Genomic DNA, 13784 nt, shown 5'->3' with positions numbered 1-13784 from the left:
AGTTAGCGGAAAATGATGATGATTTTTTTTATTTATTTTTTTCTTACAAAGTCTCATATTCCACTAACTTGCGACAAAAAATAAAAAATTCTAGGAACTCACCATGCCCCTCACAGAATACCTTGGGGTGTCTTCTTTCCAAAATGGGGTCACTTGTGGCGTAGTTATACTGCCCTGGCAATTTAGGGGCCCAAATGTGTGAGAAGTACTTTGCAATCAAAATGTGTAAGAAATGACCGGTGAAATCCGAAAGGTGCACTTTGGAATATGCGCCCCTTTGCCCACCTTGGCAGCAAAAAAGTGTCACACATGTGGTATCGCCGTACTCAGGAGAAGTTGGGGAATGTGTTTTGGGGTGTCATTTTACATATACCCATGCTGGGTGAGAAAAATATCTTGGTCAAATGCCAACTTTGTATAAAAAAATGGGAAAAGTTGTCGTTTGCCAAGATATTTCTCTCACCCAGTATGGGTATATGTAAAATGACACCCCAAAACACATTCCCCAACTTCTCCTGAGTACGGCGATACCACATGTGTCACACTTTTTTGCTGCCAAGGTGGGCAAAGGGGCACATATTCCAAAGTGCACCTTTCGGATTTTGCAGGGCATTTTTTACACATTTTGATTGCAAGGTACTTCTCACACATTTGGGCCCCTAAATTGCCAGGGCAGTATAACTACGCCACAAGTGACCCCATTTTGGAAAGAAGACACCCTAAGGTATTCCGTGAGGGGCACTGCGAGTTCCTAGAATTTTTTATTTTTTGTCACAAGTTAGCAGAAAATGATGATTTATTTTTTTTTCTCTTTTTTCCTTACAAAGTCTCATATTCCACTAACTTGCGACAAAAAATAAAAAATTCTAGGAACTCGCCATACCCCTCACGGAATACCTTGGGGTGTCTTCTTTCCAAAATGGGGTCACTTGTGGCGTAGTTATACTGCCCTGGCAATTTAGGGGCCCATATGTGTGAGAAGTACTTTGCAATCAAAATCTGTAAAAAATGACCGGTGAAATCCGAAAGGTGCACTTTGGCATATGCGCCCCTTTGCCCACCTTGGCATCAAAAAAGTGTCACACATCTGGTATCGCCGTACTCAGGAGAAGTTGGGGAATGTGTTTTGGGGTGTCATTTTACATATACCCATGCTGGGTGAGAAAAATATCTTGGTCAAATGCCAACTTTGTATAAAAAAATGGGAAAAGTTGTCGTTTGCCAAGATATTTCTCTCACCCAGCATGGGTATATGTAAAATGACACCCCAAAACACATTCCCCAACTTCTCCTGAGTACGGCGATACCAGATGTGTCACACTTTTTTGCTGCCAAGGTGGGCAAAGGGGCACATATTCCAAAGTGCACCTTTCGGATTTTGCAGGGCATTTTTTACACATTTTGATTGCAAGGTACTTCTCACACATTTGGGCCCCTAAATTGCCAGGGCAGTATAACTACGCCACAAGTGACCCCATTTTGGAAAGAAGACACCCTAAGGTATTCCGTGAGGGGCACTGCGAGTTCCTAGAATTTTTTATTTTTTGTCACAAGTTAGCAGAAAATGATGATTTTTTTTTTTTCTCTTTTTTCCTTACAAAGTCTCATATTCCACTAACTTGCGACAAAAAATAAAAAATTCTAGGAACTCGCCATGCCCCTCACGGAATACCTTGGGGTGTCTTCTTTCCAAAATGGGGTCACTTGTGGCGTAGTTATGCTGCCCTGGCAATTTAGGGGCCCATATGTGTGAGAAGTACTTTGCAATCAAAATCTGTAAAAAATGACCGGTGAAATCCGAAAGGTGCACTTTGGAATGTGCGCCCCTTTGCCCACCTTGGCATCAAAAAAGTGTGACACATCTGGTATCGCCGTACTCAGGAGAAGTTGGGGAATGTGTTTTGGGGTGTCATTTTACATATACCCATGCTGGGTGAGAGAAATATGTTGGCAAAAGACAACTTTTCCCATTTTTTTATACAAAGTTGGCATTTGACCAAGATATTTATCTCACCCAGCATGGGTATATGTAAAATGACACCCCAAAACACATTCCCCAACTTCTTCTGAGTACGGCGATACCAGATGTGTCACACTTTTTTGCAGCCTAGATGCGCAAAGGGGCCCAAATTCCTTTTAGGAGGGCATTTTTAGACATTTGGATCCCAGACTTCTTCTCACGCTTTAGGGCCCCTAAAAAGCCAGGGCAGTATAAATACCCCACATGTGACCCCACTTTGGAAAGAAGACACCCCAAGGTATCCAATGAGGGGCCTGGCAAGTTCAAAGAAATTTTTTTTTTTTTGCATAAGTTAGCGGAAATTGATTTTTTTTTGTTTTTTCTCACAAAGTCTCACTTTCAGCTAACTTAGGACAAAAATTTCAATCTTTCATGGACTCAATATGCCCCTCAGCAAATACCTTGGGGTGTCTTCTTTCCAAAATGGGGTCAGTTGTGGGGTGTTTGTACTGCCCTGGCATTTGAGGGTCTCCGCAGTCATTACATGTATGGCCAGCATTAGGAGTTTCTGCTATTCTCCTTATATTGAGCATACAGGTAATGAGATTTTTTTTTCCGTTCAGCCTCTGGGCTGAAAGAAAAAAATGAACGGCACAGATTTCTTCATTCGCATCGATCAATGTGGATGAAAAAATCTCTGCCAAAAAAAAAAAATGGAGGGGAAAGGCGTCTGCCAGGACATAGGAGCTCCGCCCTACATCCATACCCACTTAGCTCGTATGCCCTGGCAAACCAGATTTCTCCATTCGCATCAATCGATGTGGATGAATAAATCATTGCCGGGATTTTTTTTTTTATATATATATACATACAAAGTGCTTGCCAAAGCATAGGAACGCCGCCTCCTCCTCAGCTCGTATGCCTCGGCAAACGTATCTGTCACTGCAGAGGAGAAAATCCCGTCTTGCAGCGCCGCATACACCGACTTGCGTGTAATCTGACAGCAGCGCAATGCTTCTGTCAGAATGCACATCGGTGCTGCAGCTAGTAGATCGGTTGGTCCACCTGGAAGGTAAAAAGACAAAAAAAAACAAAAAAAAAAAAAAAAAACAGGCCACAACGCAATAATTTTATTAACTTTGGAACAGAACATGTAACTTTAACTTTTGGAACTAAACATTAACCTGTTTGCTTACCTGTTTTTTTTTTTTGTTTTTTTTTTTGTTTTTTTACCTTTATAGAACAAACCTCTCCTTCCCCATGGGTCAATGTGCAAAGCGCAAATCGCCCAAAGATGTGGCGAAGTGCGTTATGCACTTTGTCCCATGTGAAAGGAGACGTTTGCAGCAGCAGTGAGTGAATGGGCCCTAATAGCCCTGTGTGCCTGTCCTGGTGAGATGATCCCTATGCTAATAGTGTACCTGTGAGTGGTACTTCCGGAAACACTCTCCAAAGCATAGGGCAGGGTGGTCCGGACAGTCAGGACAGAAATAGCGGGTGTCACGCCTTATTCCACTCCTGCTACAGACACGACATCTTTTTCGGGGTGACGGTTGGGTTGAGGTACCAGGAACGACATTGGGGAAATGTCGCTCGTGTAGACGGCTAACTACACTGGTGGTTGGGGCCACGGAACCTCCTGGATACAGGAGGTTCTCGATGATCTCTTCCTGAAATTTGAGGAAGGATCCAGTTCTCCCAGCCTTACTGTAGAGAACAAAACTATTGTACAGAGCCAATTGAATTAAATATACAGACACCTTCTTATACCAGCGTCTGGTGCGTCGGGAAACTAAATACGGAGACAACATCTGGTCATTGAAGTCGACCCCTCCCATGTGGAGGTTATAGTCGTGGACTGAGAGGGGCTTTTCAATGACACGGGTTGCTCGCTCAATTTGTATTGTCGTGTCTGCGTGAATGGAGGAGAGCATGTAAACGTCACGCTTGTCTCTCCATTTCACCGCGAGCAGTTCTTCGTTACACAGTGCGGCCCTCTGCCCCCTTGCAAGACGGGTGCTAACGAGCCGTTGGGGGAAGCCCGCGCGACTAGTTCGCGCGGTACCACAGGCGCCAATCCGTTCTAGAAACAAATGCCTAAAGAGGGCCACACTTGTGTAAAAATTGTCCACATAAAGATGGTACCCCTTGCCGAATAAGGGTGACACCAAGTCCCAAACTGTCTTCCCACTGCTCCCCAGGTAGTCAGGGCAACCGACCGGCTCCAGGGTCTGATCTTTTCCCTCATAGACACGAAATTTGTGGGTATAGCCTGTGGCCCTTTCACAGAGCTTATACAATTTGACCCCATACCGGGCGCGCTTGCTTGGGATGTATTGTTTGAAGCCAAGGCGCCCGGTAAAATGTATCAGGGACTCGTCTACGCAGATGTTTTGCTCTGGGGTATAAATATCTGCAAATTTCAGGTTGAAATGGTCTATGAGGGGCCGAATTTTGTGGAGCCGGTCAAAAGCAGGGTGGCCCCTGGGACGGGAGGCGGTGTTGTCACTAAAGTGCAGGAAACGCAGGATGACCTCAAATCGTGTCCTGGACATAGCAGCAGAGAACATGGGCATGTGATGAATCGGGTTCGTGGACCAATATGACCGCAATTCATGTTTTTTTGTCAGGCCCATGTTGAGGAGGAGGCCCAGAAAAGTTTTAATTTCGGAAACTTGGACTGGTTTCCACCGGAAAGGCTGGGCATAATAGCTTCCCGGGTTAGCGGTTATAAATTGTGTGGCATACCGATTTGTTTCTGCCACAACTAAGTCTAAAAGCTCCGCAGTCAAGAACAGCTCAAAAAATCCCAGGGCCGAACCGATCTGAGCCGTCTCAACCCGAACTCCAGACTGGGCGGTGAAAGGGAAAACTACGGGTGCGGCTGAAGTTGGGGACTGCCAATCAGGGTTTGCCAGCACCTCTGGGATTCTAGGGGCTCTACGGGCACGTCTTTGCGGTGGCTGCGACGGGGTCACTACTGCACGTGCCACCGTACCAGCTTCAACTGCCCTTCTGGTGCTCGCTACTTCACCAGGTTGTACGGCAGTGCTGGTACTAGGTCCAGGAAGGGCTGGGCTGCTGGTGTATGCCTCACCACGTAATCCGACAGCACCAGCCCCACTCTGCTGCTCTTGAAGCGGATCCTGCGCAACCTGCGGTCTAGCGACACGGGGCCGGGTACGCCTGGTTCTATCAGGGACCTCAGCCTCCTCGTCCGAACTTTGGGTCAGAGAGCCACTGCTTTCTACAGGTTCGTATTCTGACCCGCTGGATTCATCAGATGAGGGTTCCCACTCCTCATCCGACTGGGTCAGAAGCCTGTAGGCCTCTTCAGAAGAATACCCCCTGTTAGACATGTGGGCAACTAAATTTAGGGGTATTCCCTGAGACTACCCAAGAAAAAAAAAGCAAGCCTGTCTTACAAAGGGGAGCCTAGCGAAGTACCGGAGGCCGCTGCGGTTGATAAAAAATATCAAAACTGATTTTTTTATCGCCGCAGTGCGTGTAAATTGAATGTGCAGCGATCAAAAAAAAATGATTTTTTTGTCACTGCGGTGGGGCGAGTGTGGGCGAACGCACGTGTGGGCGACCGATCAGGCCTGATCGGGCAAACACTGCGTTTTGGGTGGAGGGCGAGCTAAAGTGACACTAGTACTATTATAGATCTGACCGTGATCAGTTTTGATCACTTCCAGATACTATAAAAGTACAAATGCTGATTAGCGATACGCTAATCAGCGAATAACGGACTGCGGTGCGGTGGGCTGGGCGCTAACTGATCGCTAACTACCTAACCAAGGGACCTAAACTATACCTAAAACCTAACGGTCAATAACAGTGAAAAAAAAAAGTGACAGTTTGCACTGATCACTTTTTTCTTTTCACTTGTGATTGACAGGGGTGATCAAAGTGGTGATCAAAGGGTTAATTGGGGTTCAGGGGGGTGATCTGGGGCTAAGTGTGATGTTTGGTGTACTCACTGTGAAGCCTGCTCCTCTGCTGGATCCAACCGACGAAAAGAACCAGCAGAGGAGCAGGCAGCCATATAACAGATCATATTTACAAATATGATCTGCTATCTGGCACTTTGATTGGATTTTTTAAAAATCAGCAACCTGCCAGCCACGATCATTGGCTGGCAGGTTGCTGACGAAATGGTCCTTAACGAAATGCCGGCGCGAAGTGCGCACGCGCGGGCGCATACTCGCGTCATCTCGCGTCTCGCGAGATGACGCGTATATGCGTGACTCTGCGCAGCGCTGCCACCTCCGGACCGCACATCTGCGTTAGGCGGTCCGGAGGTGGTTAAACAGAAGTAAATTTGCCTTCTGGAGTGGCCCAGTCAGAGTCCTGACCTCAACCCGATTGAGATGCTGTGGCATGACCTCAAGACAGCGATTCACACCAGACATCCCAAGAATATTGCTGAACTGAAACAGTTCTGTAAAGAGGAATGGTCAAGAATTACTCCTGAGCGTTGTGCACGTCTGATCTGCAACTACAGGAAACGTTTGGTTGAAGTTATTGCTGCCAAAGGAGGTTCAACCAGTTATTAAATCCAAGGGTTCACATACTTTTTCCACCTGCACTGTGAATGTTTACATGGTGTGTTCAATAAAACATGGTAACATATAATTCTTTGTGTGTTATTAGTTTAAGCACACCGTGATTGTCTATTGTTGTGACTTAGATGAAGATCGGATCACATTTTATGACCAATTTGTGCAGAAATCTAAATCATTCCAAAGGGTTCACATACTTTTTCTTGCAACTGTATATGTGGATTTTCAGCTTGGTTTTAGCTGCGTTTTAAAATCCGCACGACAGGTCAATTTCCGCACAGAAGAAAAAAGCAAACTGTGCATGAGATTTGCTGGTTCTGTACTGCGGTTTCTCCATGTAAAAATCCACCCCTAACAGTATGTGCAGATGGTGCATATTATGTGCACATTTTCAGGTGGAAAATCTGCAGGTTAATACTCTACCAGTGGTACTTGAGATTTTGACCCGTGGTGTGGACTTTGACATCCTCAGCATGTCAGGTGTGTTTTGAATTTTCTGTGCAGACGTCACCCTTTAGGCCCCTTGCAGACGAGCGTTTGTCACGCTGCGAGTCCGCAGCGCAGCTCCCGTCCTGACCTCCCAGCACTGCCGGGGTTGCATAGCGTTATATTAATTTATAATGCTATGTAACCCTTACAGCTCTGGAATGTATTGCATAACACTGACAGCTTGATGTCAGTGTCATCTAATACATTCCAGAACTGTAAGGGTTACATAGCATCATAAATCAATATGCGACCCCCCAGCAAGTGCTAGGAGTTCCGGCCAGGAGCTGCGCTGCGGACTCGCAGCGTGACAAACGCTCGTCTGCAAGGGGCATTACAATGCAAATTTGCAACAAAATTCACAAGCAGCCCACGTGGATTTTTGTATGGAAACTGTGCAGAAAATCTGCATAAAATACACAGCCGCTGATGGGATCCACCATTAGCAATCTTAATGGATCTATGAGGGGGGGCGTTAGAGTACGTGTTTTTTTTTTTGCAGTCCGTCAGCAATTCCATGTCTATTCCATCCGTATGCTTTTATATCTTTCCCGTAGAGATCACACATTTTCCATGCTAGCACATTATCCATTTGCCTCCATTGCTGGGACTAATTATTTTTCCGCATTTGACCGTTACAGCAATACCAGCCATTGTCAGCTAATATCTGCATCGAATTGGACCAAAGTCATCTGGTTCATGAAAGAGATCGGAGGAAATGAGACAAGAACAGCGCCACCTAGGACAATGTCCTGTGTCTGGCATTGCAGTTTACAGGGCGCTGCTACAACACATTACACACATCACTTTCCTCATGTACCCTCCGTCTAATGGATGTTCCAAATCCTAAATGACATAAATTGCACATCAACAAGTAGCGCAAAAGCAAGTCGCAGACGAATCGCACTTAGTTTTTTTAAGATGTGTAACTTGTAGCAGATCATTGATTCATTTCTGCAATGCACGAGAGCATTAGAACCCGGGATAGTTACCTGTTCCCCATTGTAGTTTGCCAGGTCCTCGTCGGTGAAGAGCCTGACTGGCTTATGCGGATTCGTGCGTCGTAACTCGGGGTCCACGTCCGCAGAGCTGAAAACGACAGAACCCAGCAACAGCACAAAGTAACACACAACTCTGCTGCACGGCGACATGTTGTGCACCACTTCCTAGAGAGGGAGGGGAGCAGCAGCCTGTACAAACCCACCCACGTGTAACCCTTACACTGCCGGGCTGTAGCTGCCAAGGAAGCATTCTAGACATTAGAAGCATGAGAGCCACAACATGCATAGACCTGTGCATGCATATGTGAGATATACAGACACATGTCCGCACTTCCGCAAACCACCTTGCTGTATTAATTCATTATTTATAAAAAATATATACAACAGATGTCTACCTGTCTGAGACATAAAAGACATATAAATGACAAAACATATGAATAAACAAATAAATAAGCAAATAGATAAACGATTAATCTCATGGTCATGGATCCTGGTCCGATCTAGTCTAAAGAAAAAATAAAATTAGATTAAAACATGCAGTGGGGTCTGCGCTCGCACATCAAAAATTTGCAGTCACTAGTTAGCAGTGATGGCCAGTTCGCGAACACATGCGGGCTGCCATCTTAACTCACAAGTCCGGCGAGGCACAGGTAAGTCCTTACCTGTGCCTGCGCCGCGAGCCCGTCTGAAAACAAATGCGGTCAGCGGGAGCAGGCAGCTCCGAGAACAGCCCGATGAAGGCCCCCTGCGGCTATTCTCGGAACTGCCTGCTCCCGGTGACCGCATATGTTTTAGACGGGCTCGCGGCACAGGCACAGGTAAGGGCTTACCTGTGCCTCGCCGGACTTGTGAGTTAAGATGGCAGCCCGCATGTGTTCGCGAACTGGACATCACTGCTAGTTAGTATCTATTCAGACTGCATCCAAAAAATATAGTACTGCGTGCGCCCAAGCCACTTTGATAGCTGTTGCTTCGTCTCTGTTCGGACTGTATGTTCACACTATGGGGGGTCATTTATTATACTGAAATATGCCTATATGTAGACCTACTGCTACCTGGGTACCAAAGCCGAAGTGTTTTCAAGTTGAATAATCAATGTCCGAAGTTATTCACCGAAGTCTTGCAAGATTTTGGGGATAACGAATGTCACCTCCGCGAAGCCCATACATTTGAATGCTGTACAGAGACGGATCTCCATACAGTATTCAAATGAAGCTTTGCCTGAAGCGACTTCAGATCTATGATCGCTTCGCTCAACACTAGTAATCGTCGTACTGTGAAGAGATTGTGGCTGATTCAGGGCACAGACGGTTCCTGCAGATAAAGGCAGAACGAGGAAGGTTTCTGCCAGACAAATTCATCGGATTAAGGGCTCTTTCACACGAGCAGATGCCGTGCGGGTAATCCGCTGCGTGAAAGAGAGCCAAGCCAAGCAGAGACACAGAGCATTAACATGATGATAATGCCTGTGCCTCTCTGTGATCTTCTTACTACACAGTGAGATAAAGTTGTCACTGTGATTTTGTAGTAAAAAGGTCACAGAGGCACAGAGCATTATCAATCATGTTAATGCTCCGTGTCTCTGCTGTCCGAAACGGGGCTTGGCTCTCTTTCACGCAGCGGATTACACGCACGTGATCCGCTCGTGTGAAAGAGCCCTAAGGTCCCTTTCACACGAGCGAGTTTTCCGCGTGGGTGCAATGTGTGACGTGAACATCCTGGAAGGAATCCTGACCCATTCATTTCAATGGGTCTGTGTACATTAGCATTATTTTTCGTGAAAAATGTAGCATGTTCTATATTCTGCGTTTTTCACGCAGCCCTGGCCATATAGAAGCGAATGGGGCTGCATGAAAAACGCATTGCATCCGCAAGCAAGTGCGGGCACGTGCGTTTTTCACTGATAGTTGCTTAGAGATGTTGTTTGTAAACCTTCAGGTGTTTATCACACATGTGAAGAACGCATCAAAACGCATTGCACCCACGCGCAAAAAACTGAACAACTGAACGCAATCACAGACAAAACTGACTGAACTTGCTTGCAAAATGGTGCGAGTTTCACTGAACGCATCCGGAGCCAATCCGTCACGGTCGTGTGAAAGAGGCCTAAGAGAGCAGCTGCTAAAAGGCCATTACAAAGCAGCAAACGGGTATTTGAAGCTGCTGGTGCCTCTGGACTCCCGCGAACCTCAAGGTGTGGGATCCTCCAGAGGCTTGCAGTTGTGCATAAACCTACTATTCGGCCACCCCTAACCAGTGCTCACAAGCAGGAATGGTTACAGTGGGCCAAGACAGACATAAAGACTCATTTCCAAACAGTCTTATTAATGGATGAGTGCCGTGCAACCCTGGATGGTCCAAATGGATGGAGTAGTGGATGGTTGGTGGATGGCCACTATGTCCTAACGAGGCTGCAACATCAGGAAGAAGGTGGCGGACTCATGTTTTGTGATGGAATCATGGGAAGAGAGCTGGTAGGTGCCTTTAGGGTTCCTGGAGGTGTGAAAATGACCTATGCAAAGTATATAGAGTTTCTGACTGACCACTTTCTTCCATGGTACAAAAAGCAGAACCGTGCCTTCTGAAGCAAATTCATCTTCATGAATGACAATGCACCATCTCATGCTGCAGAGAAGACCTCTGAGTCATTGGCTGCGATGGGCATAAAAGGAGAAAAACTCAGTGTGGCCACCATCCTCCCCTGACCTCAACCCTATTGAGAACATTTGGAGTATCCTCAAATAAAAGCTCTATGAGGGTGGGAGGCAGTTCACATCAAAACAGCAGCTCTGGGAGGCTATTCTGACGTCCTGCAAAGAAATTCAAGCAGAAACTCTCCAAAAACTCACAAGTTTAATGGATGCAAGAATTGCAAAGGTGATATCAAAGAAGGGGCCCTATGTGAACATGTAACTTGGCCTGTGAAGATGTTTTTCATTGAAATAGCCTTGGATTTTAGTAAATGTGACTTCTTAATGCTGCAAATTTAACAAATGACCATTTTCAGCTCTTTACAACTGTGACAGGACCAGGAGGAAAGTAGTAGAAGGAGTCTACATTTCACTGAGGTTCCTGTCTAAGGGCCCTTTCACACTTGCGTTGTCCGGATCTGGCGTGTACTCCACTTGCCGGAATTACACGCCGGATCCGGAAAAACGCAAGTGTACTGAAAGCATTTGAAGACGGAGCCGTCTTCAAAATGCGTTCAGTGTTACTATGGCAGCCAGGACGCTATTAAAGTCCCGGATTTACAACAGGTCTGCTAAAGTAAGAAACTTTAACCCTGGGGATAGGGTACTAGTCCTTGTTCCCACAGTAGAAAGTACATTTTTGGCCAAATGGCAAGGGCCTTATGAAAAGGTCGGAGAGGTAAATTACCAGGTTCATAAACCAGGTAGACGTAAGCCCTACCAAATCTATCATGTGAACTTAATCAAACCCTGGAAGGACCGAGAGGCGTTGTTAGCAGCTAACGGTAGTTGCAAAAAGGGATGTAGCACTGAGATACCAGAGGTAAAGATTGCAGACCTCTTGTCAGGGTCTCAAACCCAAGAGACAAAGGAATTTGTACAGAAAAATAAAGATGTCTTTTCTGAGCTACCTGGTCGAACAGATATAACCAAGCATGATATCCTAACCGAACCAGGGGTCAGAGTATACCAAAAGGCTTATAGAATACCTGAGGCTAGGTGGAAAGCCATTTCCCTAGAAATACAAACAATGCTTCAGTTATAGAGGGGTTATAAAGGAGTCCCACAGTGACTGGTCTAGTCCTATAGTCTTACTTCTCAAACCTAAAGGCACCTTACGTTTCTGTAATGACTTTAGAAAACTGAATTCTGTCTCCAAGTTTGATGCTTTTCCAATGCCTCGAGTGGATGAGCTGATTGATGGGCTTGGTAATGCCAGATTTTTTTTTACCACATTAGACCTTACAAACTGTTACTGGCAAGTACCGTTGACTGATGAGGCAAAAGAAAAAACAGCTTTCAGTGTCCTGGATGGCCATTTTCAATATGTAGTCCTTCCCTTTGGTTTGCATGGGCCCCAACCACATTCCAAAGATTGATGGACAACATTTTAAGACCACATCGTAAATACGCAGCTGCCTATTTGGACGATGTAGTATTCTATAGCCTGGATTGGGAAAGTCATCTACCCAGGGTACAGCAAATCAAAAAAATGTGCCACTGGGCAAGAAGAGGCAAAGTACGTGGGATACACGATTGGGTGAGGGGTTATAAAACCTCAAACAAAGTGGAAGCCATCCAGAGCTGGCCAAGGCCTTTGAACAAAAATCACGTTAGAGCATTCCTGGGTTTAACTGGTTGTTATAGGCGATTTATAAAAATTTGTGCTAGCCCTTTAACAGACCTTACAAAAGGGAAGGATTCAACCATGGTCAAGTGGACCACGGAGACAGAACAAGCTTTTCAGAACCTGAAGCAGGATCTATGTGCCCAGCCAGTGTTAGTCACACCAGATTAAAAAAAAGAGTTTGTCGTGCAAATAGATGCCTCAGATGTGGGTGTAGGGATGATGTTGTCGCAAATGAGGGCTGGTGAAGAGCATTATGTAGTTTACCTGAGCAAAAAGTTGAATGAGCATGAGAAGAAATACTCCATTGTAGAAAAAGGAGAGTTTGGCAATTAGGTGGGCGGTAGAAGCACTCGGGTATTTGGTAGGGAGAACATTCAAACTGGTAACTGACCATGACCCCCCTCAAATGGATGTGCGAAAAACAGACGAGTGACCCGATGGGTTATATCTTTGCAAGATTATAGTTTTACAGTGGAACATAGACCCGGGCGTCAGCTTTGAAATGCCGATGCCCTGTCCAGGGTGTACTGTTTTTAAGAGCAGTGTGTTCCTACCCCAAGGTCGAAACAGAGGGCAGGATATGTGACAGGACCAGGGGGAAAGTAGTAGAAGGAGTCTACATTTCACCCAGGTTCCTGTCTTATACATTTTAGGCCTATTGCACACGGCCGTTTTTTTTTCCCGTTTACTGGCCGTTTTTTGCGTTCCGTATACGGTCCGTATACGGAACCATTCATTTCAATGGTTCCGCAAAAAAAACGGAATGTACTCCGTATGCATTCCGTTTCCGTATTTCAGTTTTTCCGTTCCGTTTTAACATAGAACATGTCCTATTATTGCCCGCAAATCACAGTCCGTGGCTCCATTCAAGTCAATGGATTCGCAAAAAAAACGGAACACATACGGAAATGCATCCGTATGTCTTCCGTTTCCGTTCCGTTTTTTTCTGAACCATCTATTGAAAATGTTATGCCCAGCCCAATTTTATCTATGTAATTACTGTATACTGTATATGCCATACGGAAAAACGGAACGGAAAAACGGAACAGAAACGGAAACACAACGGAATCAAAAAACGGAACAACGGATCCATGAAAAACGGACCGCAAAACACTGAAAAAGCCATACGGTCGTGTGCAATAGGCCTTAAATAGCAGCCAGGGAGTTGATGGAGCAAGGAAAACTAGGTTTTCTGTTTGTAAGGGTTTTATCAAAAACCTGGTTAGAAGGGCCTGGCTGCTTGGAGCAGGGAGTTGGGTGGGTCCTTGCTCCAATTAGCCGCTCCAGGTATTCATGGTGAATGTGGTTAATCACCTGAGCACCTGGGTGGACTATAACAGAGGCAGACAGCTCACTAGCTGAGGCCTCTGCTCCTGGGAAAAGCTCTGATGTGAGTACAAAGCAACAGTGTGGTTTGGTTTATGGTGCTGGGCATAAGGCTCCTGTAGTTAG

General features: G+C 45.8%; 1 protein-coding gene across 1 annotated transcript in view; it reads right to left on the bottom strand.

Moving 5' to 3' along the window:
• The window catches only part of NENF (neudesin neurotrophic factor), a 30224-nt gene extending 22049 nt beyond the window's left edge, over positions 1 to 8175 (bottom strand). Inside the window, exon 1 of the mRNA XM_044291712.1 lies at positions 8004 to 8175. Coding sequence (XP_044147647.1) covers positions 8004 to 8162 — 159 coding nt within the window. The 5' untranslated portion in view covers positions 8163 to 8175. The remainder of the gene's footprint in view (positions 1 to 8003) is intronic.
• Between the last annotated feature and the right edge of the window lie 5609 nt (positions 8176 to 13784).

The sequence above is a fragment of the Bufo gargarizans genome, chromosome 4, assembly GCF_014858855.1.
Source record: "Bufo gargarizans isolate SCDJY-AF-19 chromosome 4, ASM1485885v1, whole genome shotgun sequence".
In the NCBI taxonomy this organism is placed as follows: Eukaryota; Metazoa; Chordata; class Amphibia; order Anura; family Bufonidae; genus Bufo; species Bufo gargarizans.
This window is presented reverse-complemented; position numbering and strand designations above follow the sequence as displayed.